Source organism: Ptychodera flava, chromosome 1 (genome assembly GCF_041260155.1).
Source record: "Ptychodera flava strain L36383 chromosome 1, AS_Pfla_20210202, whole genome shotgun sequence".
In the NCBI taxonomy this organism is placed as follows: domain Eukaryota; kingdom Metazoa; phylum Hemichordata; class Enteropneusta; family Ptychoderidae; genus Ptychodera; species Ptychodera flava.
The window spans coordinates 17,789,054-17,803,026 of NC_091928.1; the positions used below are offsets into that span (position 1 = coordinate 17,789,054).

At 35.7% G+C, this 13,973-nt stretch overlaps 1 protein-coding gene across 1 annotated transcript; it reads left to right on the forward strand.

Annotated features, from left to right (window-relative positions):
* The first annotated feature begins 2,731 nt into the window (after positions 1-2,731).
* On the forward strand, positions 2,732-8,137 carry LOC139131786 (uncharacterized). The gene is made up of 2 exons (XM_070698050.1): positions 2,732-2,872; positions 7,165-8,137. The coding sequence occupies exons 1-2, from the start codon at positions 2,760-2,762 to the stop codon at positions 7,844-7,846; spliced, it is 795 nt and encodes a 264-aa protein (XP_070554151.1). The 5' UTR covers positions 2,732-2,759; the 3' UTR covers positions 7,847-8,137.
* Positions 8,138-13,973: the final 5,836 nt, after the last annotated feature.

Consider the following 13,973-nt stretch of genomic DNA (forward strand, 5'->3'; position numbering starts at 1 on the left):
CTTGATTTCCATTCTTTACATACAAAAGGGACGGTTCAGAGCGTCTGTTAGCAAAGCTAGAGGACACCAGTAAAAGTGCAATATGTGTTATTTGCGGTTAAGCTGCAGCAATATAGTAACTTGATTGTGTGATATTTAGCGTTTTAAACAAACAGTACGTTAGAGGTGAACCATTTATATTGAGGGTGTAACTTAGTATCTACTGGATGAACCATTACATTGGGGCGTACGACGACATTTGGATAAGGGAGCCTTCAGTAATTACAGGGGGGGGGTCACTTTTTAGAAACTATCTTGGGGACGGTCACTTTTGACAGAAGCTCATTTTATGGCCAAACCTTTGATTGTCTGTGTGATATTTCCTGAATAGGAAATCACCAACGAAATACACCGATTCTTTTAAATACGTACACATTATCCACAAGTTTCACAAGCAAAGAAGATGCAGTGGTATCCCAATTAAACACCTTGAACAGTTCAAACTGATGAATGACAAGCGACAAAAACATATGTAACAGGTTGAAAAGTGTATATCAATTATCAAATGTACATAAATGCAAAGATATTCTGAGTTTTATCTTGGAAAAATTGAGCATAGCTCTCTCATAGACTATCATGTACAGTGAATCAACATTTTTATTGAAATTCCAAAATCAAACTTCTTGCACAACCATGAATTTATAACCACTCTAGTATAATCAAGAACATTAATAGCAATAATCAAGCGTACATAAATGCACAGATTTACCTGTTTTTGTATTGGAAAAAAATTATTTATAGTTTCATCATAGACTACCATGTATAGTGAGCCAACATTTTAGATGAAATTCCAAAATCAATTTCTTGTATACAAATGCACATGTTACTTCCCATTTCAAGCAAAGTACATTTGAATATATTATCAAACATGTATAATGTACAGATATAGCATGTTTTATGGGGAAAACTGTCAATAATTTGCCTGGTAGACTCCATGTATTATAATTTGATATTTTGGGATGAAGCACTATATCAGTCGCATATTGCCTTCTTTATAGTTGCACAAAATATGGTGACCCTCCCTCAAATGTATGAAATACCTTATCTCTTCAAAAATGCTTGAGTGATAAATTGCGAATATCCCTCCAAAAACACCAGCCCTCCACTCCATAATTGTCCCTAGGGTTACGATTCATATAAATTATATTTGGTTTAAATCAACAAATATTTCATAATGGCAATGGTAATTTTAACAGAATACAATCAAGGCAACTGATAAACTATACAGTAATAAACAAAGGTTCGTATGGTGTACGCAGATTGACGACTACTTTTCGGGCGAACAGCGATAAGACGTGAGTTTGTTTACTTCTACAATTCATTTGATTCATACACTGAAGGCTCGCTTAGCCTGAAGATTTGGCCTTTGATTGTTATTTATTTTCTCTGCATCAGAACGCAATAAATTAATACAGATAAATTCGCACTATAAAGTTACCTTTATTATGGAATTATACACGTGATTTCACATGAGTCCACATGAATACGGCTTTCTGAATGCAAGCAATGGATTCTTGACTGTATTTATCTGTATATGCACTATTCAGCTAAAATACAGGCAATAATCCTTGTTAATACTATAAGCATCATTGGGTTTCCTTATAAAATTTTATTCTGTGCACCAAATGAAATTTCTTGTTTGGATCCCAGAAACATGATGATATAGATGCATATACATGGCCTAAACATATGTGTGCACAGTCAGCATTGTTATTGTTGAAAGTTGTATTTCATGCCAGACAAGATTTCCTTTGTCAACCAAAATACACCCACAAGCAGCAAGACATGCAAACCACTGGCAATTTTGACAAGAAATTGAAGCAGATACACAGTTTTAAAAAAATGGGAAAATGGCAAAAAGGTACAGCTGATGTGCTCTTCTATGACCAAACTAGTCCCCATTTATTATTCTAATTTATGAATATCTTTTTCTTTTTTCAGTATTTCATATTTTTGAAGACGTGCACATATATGTTCAGCTTTGATGCATGAAAAAAGGTGACCCTCCGCCATAGGCTTGCATAAAATTTTATGACCCCTTAAAAATGCTTGCGCAAAAATGGCGACCCATCCCCAAAAAACACCGACCCACCCCTCTGTAATTTCTGTCCAGTCCCTTAGAAAAGCTAGAGGACAAAATATTGCGATTGATAGCTATGCTGCAGCAATATAGTAGTTTACTAATGTAGTTTAGTCTTTTGTTAGCAATTAATACAAGGTAGCAAGTCATTTAAGAGGTCTTTTTAAACCAAGGGGTGAGCCTTTAGACATTAGGGATACTGGAAAGTAAAAGCAAAGTGTCTGTACCATTATGATTGTAATTCATCCGATTTATTCTAACTATTCTCTCTGCAGCAAACTTTTGTGCTGAATTACATACTAGGCAATTCTTTTTTTTTTCAACTTGACAAGATACGGTCAAATTTTCTCCTACCCTAAATATTAAATGGTATAAGATTTACATGGTGGTGATGGAGGTTGCTAGATAAAGAACACGGCGTGAATTTGTACTCAAAGGGCTTCATGCCGGTGTGTGCGCTCATAATGCATTACTAAAAGTTTATTCACACCTTCAAATGTCAATGCATTTCTGCATTTCATGACATGAACAGTACCATGATATATCTCCTTTCATGTTCCCGACTTTGCGTTGGACGGTGTGATAGAGTTACATTTCCCTCAATTTCATGTTTGTTTGTTAAATTGACAGATTTTTTACTATGGCAAAAATTCACCCACGTAATGTAATTGGGCAGCTGATTCAAAATGCAGTAAGGAAAGAGACTGGTGTACGAAGGCTGACGACTTCTTTTTCAGCAAACACCGATATGAGGTGAGTCTGTGTCCTTCTACAATGTAATTTCATTATATATAGGTAAATAATGTATTCGGCCGTGCTTGTAAACTTTTGCAAAGTCCACTTGAAATTTCTGTCTCTATGCGAGGAACCGTCCGCGTCCAACTCTGCTGTTGCTCTAAAGTGAAAGACTTAAACTTTTGTTCAAACTTTCCTCAATGAAACTTTCGACATTTCTCTTACTTAGATTACAATCAGGGGGTCACTGTGCAATGTTTAGTACAAGAGAGACGACAAATTACCTAAGATTTCCCGGTATTTGATATTAAAAAAACGCCATCCCTGTAATAACTCTGCTGGGAAAAATAAAATTATTGATTTTCGAAAAACTTAGACGGTGTAAACTTTTCTTTCATCAAGAGCTTTAAAATGAGCCCCCATCAGTGGTAAGTCGGAAGAGAATTCCTAACATTTGAAAGTCCGAATTTCTTTCCCCGTTTCGCGATCTGTATACCTTAAGCACTGCAAAACATATCGTGCACAAAGACGATCAGAAGTAGGTTTGCTCGAAAACGAAGATAAACGCAATGATTGGTTTCAAATTCGGCTGTTTTAACGGGAAAACCATCCCCACAAAACTGATGCGTCCGGGAGTCGGCGATGAAGCTGATGGCAGTCACCAGAACTGCGGTTGGAGACATAACATAAAGTCATGCCATTCAAAATTAGCTCAAACATGTGCTTGTATTTGTGTGTGTATGAACGTGTTGTTCATTGAACTCCACAAGTGTTGAAACTCTAAATGGGCCTGTATCATGACCCCTATTTGGCCTTACATCCTGGTATTTTCGTAGGTGTGTGACCAATCAACAGTCACCCTTTGGTAAGGCGAAATAAAAAAAATGTGTGTTTCGGGTAAACCTGCCCTTGAAAAACCTTCTGACCCTAGATATGTTTTATGCATTTGGAATAAACTTTTGGGCAAATTCTCTTAGGTTTAAATTATTTTATGGGTGTCAGCCAAGAAAAAGAAAGATATAAAAGCCCATTCTGATTTTCGATGGCACACTATTATTTTTAGATGGCCTGAGACAGAAATACATTTTAATTTGTTCTTCGATAATTTATAACAATGCAATAATACGGTACTAAGTGACGGACTCAATTTGAACCAACGTATTAAGCTTTATGGTCAAACTGATGTCATGCATAATCTTAATTTGAAGAACAAATTGGTGAAGTCTATGAGTATTAAGAAACCTTGGATCACAAGGTCTATACAGAAGTCCATTCACATTAAGCACAAACTGTACACGAATGTTATTCTTAGGGGCGACGTCAAAAGATCGATGTTTGAAAAAAAACTTAATTGCTTAAGTTTGGGGGTGGGGGGTTTTTGGCCAAATTAATTTCTGTGCAGTCAAAAACGATTTAACGTCTTTATGGCAAATTTTACGATTTCAAGGCTGATTTTTGTACGCTAAAACCGATCCAGTCACCTGTATTTTGTTACTTTATAATGGTTTTCAATTTTTATTTAATTCAATGGTACATTGGTATGTCGTTTGAAAGAATTAGTACTGGGTATGAGTCCGCAATGTTTTTCAATTTTAGGTCAGTTAAGTTAGAAGGGGGGTGGGGGGTCTGAGGCCAAACTTAAGCAATTAAGTTAGATTTATTATATTGAACTTTTGATGTTGTCCCTTAGTCAGCACAAACCATGCAGAGTTTCACATTACAATACTTACAGAAATATCCTCACCAGTGTTCTAAGAAAAGCAAAGCAGAATTATTATGCAAATTTATTCACTGTAAATCAGGGCAACAAAATGTGGAATGTTGTGAATGATTTCGTGGGTAAGAAACGTAGTCCTGATAAACTGCCAGATGACTTGAAGGTATTTGCTAATTGTAATGTACAACACGTAACAGACCCAGCTGATGCGGTTCAGAATGTTAATGATTTTTTTCGTTAGCATTGGTGAAGATTTAGCGCACAATATTCCACAAACTTCAAAAATTTTTCATGATTATCTTTGCAAACCCCTCAAGCATTATTTTTGTCTTAAACCCGTCATAGCTGCTGATATTTATAAGATTTTAGCTACACTGGACAGTAAGAAAGCTTGTGGGTGGGATAATTTACCTCCGCTACCTTACGGACCGTTCCCAATTTGTTTATTCAAATGGCCAGTCATCGGAAAGGTCCACTATCCGTCATGGTGTCCCTCAGGGGTAGGTTTTAGGACCCACTCTTTTCTTAATTTATACATAAATGATCTTCCAAATCCATCCACGTTTTTTTATTTTCGTTTGTTTGCAGATGATTCAAAACTGTTTCACACTTATTCAGCTGCTGAATGCATAGACCTCACAAATGTTTCACATCATTTAGACGATGTTCAGTTATGGTGTCACGCAAACAAATTAACTATAAATAGGGAAAAGACCAATTTTATCATATTTAGAGGACGTCAGACGAAATTAAATGTGTGTGGCTCTGTCTCAATCAGTGGTGAGCACATTATGGAGGCTGACGTAGTTTCATTTGTTGGTATTTTGATAAATAAACATCTTTCTTGATCTGACCATATTGATAAAGTTAATAAGATCATTAGGAAGAAATGTGGTATTTTGTTTAGGCTGAGACACATCCTACCTCTACACATTCAGTTGTTATTTTATAATGCATTTATACTTCCTCACATAAGTTATGGTATCGAGCTTTGGGGTAATATCTACCCAACGCACTTGCATTGTATTTTGACAGCTCAGAAGATGATTGTTCGAACAATACTTTTTAAAAAACAGACGGACCACTCAGCACCATTATTTATCCAGATCAACATCCTAAACATTTTCAAGCTTCACAAATTGTCCCTTGGCACTTTTATTCATAGTCTTATTCATCAAAAGTCACCACACTCTCTAGCAGACTATTTCAGTGATTATAAGCCTGAACATAATGAGCCTTCAGACGCACCTTCGACCATATTATGCTAAGTCAAATTCAGGTCAATTTGCAATTTCTATGTATGGAATAATATTCCAGTTCATATTAGACGAATTGATTCACTGTACAAATTTAGGCAATATTTCAAACGCCATCTTTTGTATGGAATTTGATTGGTTCTGTGACAGCTATGTACCTTTTGTTTGACAGAAACCTTGCATGTTTTCCACAAGCTTTTGTTTTGGTTTGTTGTTTGTTTGTAAATTATTTTTTATTTCTTACATGTATTCATTCTGTGAGCCCTCTTATTTATTTTTCACCACAATTTTCACATGTCGGGGTTCAGACTCGACTAGCTACCAGCGATATCCTGCTTTCCCTTTGCCCAGATCATTTTGACTTATTCAAACTTGTTGCTGTTTTTGATACTGTATGTAACCTTTTTTCTGGGTAATAAATATAATTTATTATTAATATTATTAATATGCCCATATATATAGTCAAAGGGCCGTTCCTTGATATTCAAATTACCCATGTGAGGGCGCTGTTTTTAAAAAGCTGCCACCCGCTTAAAATCTGTGATTGGTTAGATTTTTTCTTTCCATGGTAACTGTGGCAAAGTTAGAGCAGGTGGCAGTATACCTTTAAACTCTCGGTCATTGAAACAACGGTTTAGTGGTGATGATGTAGCCGAACTGTATTGAAACAGAATTCTCTGCCGGTTGAGCAGGTAATGTAAGTTGAGAGATCGAATTTGAACCAAGAAATTGCTGAATTTTCAAAAGAGACGAAACTACTCTGATCCTCAGTACAGTGATATGCGTCATTTAAGTAAGTAACCCGGATCACTCCTTGGTTGATAAACGGCCATGTCATGACATCATTTGAGAAATCAATTTGTACACTAGACGTTGGGTCCGTAGTTGGGAACTTGGGCGATATGGGAAAGCAGAAAGGCGCAGCCGTTACTTCCCAGCATTATGTGCGATCTTCACCTCTGGGATCTGTATATGTAGTTCTTGTATATTCGAACATACGACCCTCATCTCTTGAAAATTCCATAAGCGTTTTATAAGTCAACCCAGAGTCAAACGAACCACATTTCTCCTTATAATGCAAACTTTACCTCTATTTCGATGAATAATTTGTCTAAGATCCCAATATTTTGAATTTCCCATCAATAAAGCCGGATAGTTGTTCTTTCAATATGTCTTACAATCTATTTGTGCACTTTATATGCATTAAACCCTCAAACCTACACTCTACATTGTGAGATGCCATTCCAAGAAGAATCGCAATTGTCAAACATGGACACGTAGAGACAGCTACCGAAAAAACGTATTATGCTGAAAACATTTTTCTTTTCATCTTTTAGGTATGATAAGTTGGAACTGAAGTACGAAGTCCTGTCTCAGCAACGAATAACCGAGGCAGCCTGGTTAATGACGAAAGAACTGCAAACACATAACCCAATGGCCCGCTTCCTTCGAATACCCAAAGATATACACTTTCGCAGATACAAGGCTCAGTTAGAAAAGGTGGCGCAAAACGGGTTTTCAGCAATCACCATCGATACCAGTACAGACAAAGTAATTGGCTTAGCTACTGCTTTGTTAATATCAAACTTGGATCAGTTTGAGTATTTTGTTGATCCCACTAGGTGTGACGAATTCAGACCTATCCGATTGTTAGCTTCCAAGTTAGCAGAAGTATTTTTCAACATAGAGGAAGTTAAGAATCTTCAAGCCAAAGGGTATCCCTTTTTGTTTATAGATGCTGGCGTTATCACTGAAAGATATCGCGGAACAGGTATAATGACTCATTGTGGACGCTGGATACTTGAGGCTGCTTGGACGAAAGGAGCCAAAATAGCGTTTGCCAGACCAAACAATACATACGGCCTTAGGGCAGTCAAAAGAATGGGATTTGAAGAAGTTGAACAAATAACATTCAAAGAATTTGATATCAACGGATTTAAACCCTTTAACGATATCCAAGACGATCCTGAAGCCGCAGGTTCAACGCTTGTAATCCGTAGACTTAAACCCGACCATTAAACAAAAACGAAGACAAGTTTTAACAGAATATTCAAAAGTGATTGATATTCGAACTCTTCCTCTCTAGAATCTTACAACGTTTCGCTGGTCTGCAAAATTCCAGTTCTCTGAAAAAAAACAAAAAAACATTTCCTGGAGATCGAGATAACGATGAGAAATGCAGAATTTTTACTTTCAATATTAGTAGATGATGTAAACTGGTTTTCTAGAACGTCACACCGTCACCCAAGTCTTGCCGTATATTTGCGAAATGATACTCTTCAGTTTCCATAAAATGAAAGTATTGGCAAACATGTGCCTTATAGGTCACTCACACTTCCTCAACTTTATATCTTTAATAAAAGATAAGATAAGATAAGATAAGATAAGATAAGATAAGATAAGATAAGATAAGATAAGATAAGATAAGATAAGATAAGATAAGATAAGATAAGATAAGATAAGATAAGATAAGATAAGATAAGATAAGATAAGATAAGATAAGATAAGATAAGATAAGATAAGATAAGATAAGATAAGATAAGATAAGATAAGATAAGATACATAATTAATCTCCTTTGGGAGATTGGATTGCTCGCAAGCAAAAACAATAGCAAGTCACCACACAAAAACATAACACGAGAAATACAGACAGTCACAAACCACTGATATTAACACAGTCACTGTCTATGATAAAATTCTGAATTATACACAGATATTCCACACGAGGTAAAAAGGACATCCGGATCCGGGCGATTTGGGAAATAGCACGATAGGAATAGACACACGACAAGTGTAATAAGAGCTCGACACAAATTACCGACAAATACTCGTCACATACGGAAAATGTTGAACGTACGAGCTCGGAAAGTAGAGTTATATTTGTGACTATGATTATGCAAGATTATCTTCAGCTCTGCTGCAAATATCGGCACATTTGTATTCACAATCGCTGTTAAAAAGGACAAGGCTACGAATCAGATTAAAATGCAAGCGATATGGCAATGCTTTCAATACGTGGTCCTCTTGACAGTCTTGGCGCCATCAAACACCAATTGAAACACAAACGCCAGATAAAGTGATTTTACCAATTTTATTATGTTCTGTCCTTTTTCTGTAGAAACTGTTTAATCTGACTATTTCAAACCTAATCAATTATGTATTTTCTCGTCAGTTTACCGCTTTAGATATCTTTTGCATTACAGACTTATATCACTTTCCCAATACCATTATTAATTCATTAATTAATTAATTAATTAATTAATTAATTAATTGTTTATTTGACAAGATAAAGTTAAAAATACAGGAGAAAAATATCAAGGGATGTATTGCAGTGAAAATATAACCTTATCTTGTTTAGACCATAGAAATAGTCAACAAGAACTAGTCGACCCACTATCAACCAATTGCAGTAACCGATGATGTCATAAAGGGCTTTAGTAAGGACAAAAACATGTCTGAAATATAAAGAGATAATGAAAAATACAATAAAATAGATAAACAAATCAAGCAAAAATACAAGTTATTCTGTGTTCATTACATAGCTTCATAATTCCACTTTAAACCGTTGTCTACACGTTATTTGCTTAAATGAAGATGAAAGAGAATCCCAATGTTTGATTATGTTAAGTGACTGTAAGCCTTGTTCTGGGAATACAGTAATTACAATGCTCGACTGAACATGAAATTTCACAACTCTCCTCTGTCCCGGCAGATATTTATAACTCTCCTGTCCCCTTTAGCGAGACGCATTGTAATAAAGTTAAGAAATAAACCACATCATTGACCAAGTGACTGTATACCACAAGATTTCGACCAGATTTCGAGCGATAGTGAGTGCATACATTGAGTGAACTGGTCAAAATTTGGTGATATACCCGTTCTTTAGCTGGTTTATTGCTTCTATATCAAACCATCAAATTGAACTCTGGCGTGAAACGTAAAAAGGGGAAGTTTTCTCTGGCAGAGCTCGTGCATGCACGTGTTACAAGGGTGCTACTTTGCAAATATACCGTGGTTATTTTCATGTGTCGACCAATCAGATCACAGTATTTGCGATATCAATATACTGATACAACATGGGTGACTTTAATTTGCCATCTATTAACTGGTCGTTCCCTTCAGCACCTACTTCATCTAATAACATTGAGGTGTATTCATTGACAGTATTCTAAATAATTTTTCTTTAAATCAACATGTTTCTGAACCAACAAGGGGTAACAATATCCTTGACCTTGTTTTGTCTTCATTTGAGTGCATTCCAATTTATATTGGTGAGAACTTGCTTGATTCTGATCATTCTTCTCTTACATTGAGTATTCCCACGTAAAACCATTCTACCATTGGCTTTCCGACACACCGTAAATTCTATAATTTCAAGAGGGCTAACTGGGATGACATCAAAGCCGACCTCCATGCCATTCCATGGAGTTCTTTGTTGTCTGACTCTCTAAATAGCGCGTGTAATATATTCTATGATATTTGTTTTTCTGCTTTAAAAGATCATGTTCCTCTTATCCATGCGAAAAAACCAGTTCCACCATGTTTGATGACGAGGTTTGACCTTTTGAAATCAAAGGAAGCATATGGGAGATCTTTAAAGAAAAATCCATCCTTGCACAACCGTGAAAGGTATAATCAAATTAGGTCCTCCTTTAAAAAGAGGGTCAAAGACAACTATGCTCTTTACATTAACTCAATTGCAGATGATATACCAACCAATCCTAAGCGTTTTTGGACATTGCTGCAGTCACGTAAGCGTATAAAAGTTTTTCCATCTGTTCTTACGTACAATAATGATTTAAAGGCGAGCTCTGATTTTGAAAAGGCCAATTTGTTTTGTAAATTTTTCAATTCAGTTTTCAATAACAATATTGCTGCTGATATTCCCGATGTTGCTACTATAATTGACGACCAATTTTCTATTGATATTGATGTCGATAGTGTCAGAAAAGAGTTGCTCTGCATTAGCACCAGCAAAGCTATAGGAAGTGATGGCATTTCCAATATGTTTTTGAGGGAATGTGCAAATGAACTTGCTATACCAATTACCATCTTATTCAATAGGTCTATTACAGAGGGGATTTTTCCTGATATCTGGAAACGTGCAAACATTATCCCTATTTTCAAATTAGGAAGTCGTTCAAAAGTTGAACATTACCGGCCGATTTCCATTTTACCAAGTCTGTCTAAAATCTTTGAAAAGATAGTTCACAGACAACTCTCACATCATGTTTCCAATTCCATATCTACTAATCAGCATGGCTTTGTTTCAGGTAGATCTTGTATCACTAATTTATCTATTCTTATGAAAGATCTCCTCTTAGCAGTTAACAGCAAATCACAATGTGATATCATTTATACCGATTTTGCTAAAGCATTCGATAGTATAAATCATAAACTATTACTTCATAAGTTGACTTCTTTTGGTGTCCAGGGCACTTATCTGAAATGGTTTAATTCATATCTTGATAACAGGCTACACAGAGTGATTATAAAAAATGCTTTTTCTGAGTGGACTCCCGTCCTTTCGGGCGTTCCTCAGGGTTCTCACCTTGGTCCACTTTTATTTATTCTTTTCATTAATGACATCTCTGATAATCTTGTGTCGGATTCGTTACTTTTTGCCGATGACATGAAGATTTATCGTATCATTGATTCGGATAATGACTCTTTATTGCTGCAATCTGATATCGATAGAATTGTCAGCTGGTCCGACACTTGGTTATTGAATCTTAATCCTACTAAATGTAAAGTTCTTACTGTTTCATTGAAAAGAAATGTTCATATTTTCCCTTACAAACTCGACACTCATGCATTGAGTAGAGTCAGTAGCATGAGAGATCTCGGTGTTATTATTGACCAAAGATTAAATTTTTGTGACCATGTAAATAACATGATTCAAGGTGCTAGAAAAGCTCTCGGTTTTATTATGAGGAATAGCCATTGTATTAAGTGTGCACGTTTTAAAATTATTGTACTTTACCTTGGTAAGGTCTAAGCTTGAATATGCTTCTGTTATTTGGAACAGTATAAGTAAACACCAGTCTGATAGAATTGAAAGAGTACAGCATAAATTTTTAACATTTCTTCATAAAAGAATTACTGGTTTTACAGTGATGACATTGACTCGTTGTGCAATATTTACAATTTACAGTCATTAAAATCAAGGAGGACTATTTTTGATTATATATTTTTATACAAATGCATAAATGCAAAGTTTAATGTTAATGCTTTAGCTTCATTTTTTAGTCTTCATGTACCAAGGTTTTCAACTCGGCGTACTACTTTGTTTCATGTGCCATTTGGTAGAGTTAATTGTGTTCGTGACTCTCTTTTTAGTAGAATTCCGAGACAATTTAATTTGCTTTGAAACGAATACAATGACATTGATCCTTTTTCTGTAAATTTAAATGGTTTTAAAAATGTTTTAAAACATTGTTTTCTCAGTATTTGTTAAAGTTCGTTCGTCTTGTCTTCTTGCTTTAACTCTGTATCTGTATTTTTACTAACAGTCTTCCATAAATGGCCTCGGCTGTGGAAGTCATTATTAATAAAATAAAATAGATAAAAATAAAGATACATCGCGCCCTCTGTTGGTGACGTTAATCATAAAAGTCTCTACCGCATACAAAAGACGGTAATAAAGGGCATTTACCGACGATACTGCATAAAATGGACGGTAATATAAGACGAATACCTTGTCTGCTTTTCTTAGAACCTGGTGTTTCTTTTGGCAAATCTCGGCAGTGGATGAACAAGTAGTGAGTTATAATTCCAATGCCACATGAAAATAGCTTACAGGTCGTTCTTGCACATTGTAATCAGATATAAACTGGAACTTCTGGAAGTACTCTTTTGGCAAGAATGGTTGAAAAATTGACGCGGTTTATGATTTTATAAAGTATCATTTCGACAAAATTAAATTTCATAGAAGCTTCATTAGATATTTGCTACCCTAAATCCCTTCACTTCATTCGGCCGAGAAATTAATGGTTGTAAATTTCACCATAGTTTGAATAAAGTCGTGTTTAGCTGATATGGGAAAGCTATTTGACACGTGGCTTCGAAAAATGAAACTATTTTGACCAAAAGTGACCATACTCTTTCAGTTCTTGGTAAAGGCTCACTAAACTTCAGTAGCATCTGATCGGCAGATATTTTGACAATCGCGTTCCCCGATAGCCAGGTAGACAGGCAGACGTACACCATGGATGTATACATCCATGCGTACACTCAGACAGGCGGATGGTTCTGGAACAACTCCCCTACCGGACAGCTGTCTCCTTAAACAACCTCTCGAATAGTATCTGTCCCTTCCGGAAAGTAGCCTTTTCTTGAAATAAACAAATAATTAATAAATAAAGAAAAACATTTTCGTTACCGACAATTCAGAACGGAATATAGTAACCGTCGGGTCAGGCAGATTTAAAATGGGACTCCGCGCTAAAATTCTATGAGAGCATTTCAGTTGTTACGGCTATATGTAGCGCCACCTGTGGCAGATGAGTGCTATACGTTTGTTTCTTCAAAAAAAATATTAAGTTAAACTGTTTTAATGTTATATAGAATTTCAGCTAATTGTAGTGAAAGCAATACTGCAGCGTTCGCTATATAATTCGGACGGCCATAGTGTGGAAATGTCCACTACGATACCGATACTGGTGCAAGTTACATACAGCGCGATTTTCTTATGACAATTTTCCAAAAGATTTTGTTTACAGTACAATCCATTAAGTAAACAATCATACCTGACCACACAAAAGTGTTCAAACGAAAACTTAATTTGCGGAATGTTACTAGAAGACCCAGAGGAGTATATCAAGGCATGGTTAGTCGTTCAGGTAGACTATTTGTCTCCCATGCTCTTCTGTGTGAAAAACCGCAATCTCAATATTTTTATCATGCTACAATGCTAATGATTCCCCTGTGCAGCAGTGCCTGAATTAAAACTTTGTTTTTCTGCATCAGGTATTGATGAGTACTTTTAAACGACTAAATAAATTACAATGAATACCTTTATCGCCTGTCCACAGAGTTTGAAAAATACGATGCTTTAGAATGAAAGGTTCGTAATATGTGAAACTTAGAGAAGCCAAAATTCATAGCAAGATTTATAATTCTTACTCTTTTTTGACCTCTGATCTCA

What these genes read in the sequence shown, in the direction of transcription:
- LOC139131786 (XM_070698050.1), top strand. Translation starts at nt 2,760, where the DNA reads ATGGCAAAAATTCACCCACGTAATGTAATTGGGCAGCTGATTCAAAAT. An exon ending in TCAGCAAACACCGATATGAG is followed by an intron (nt 2,873 to 7,164) that starts GTGAGTCTGTGT and finishes TTCATCTTTTAG; the next exon opens with GTATGATAAGTTGGAACTGA.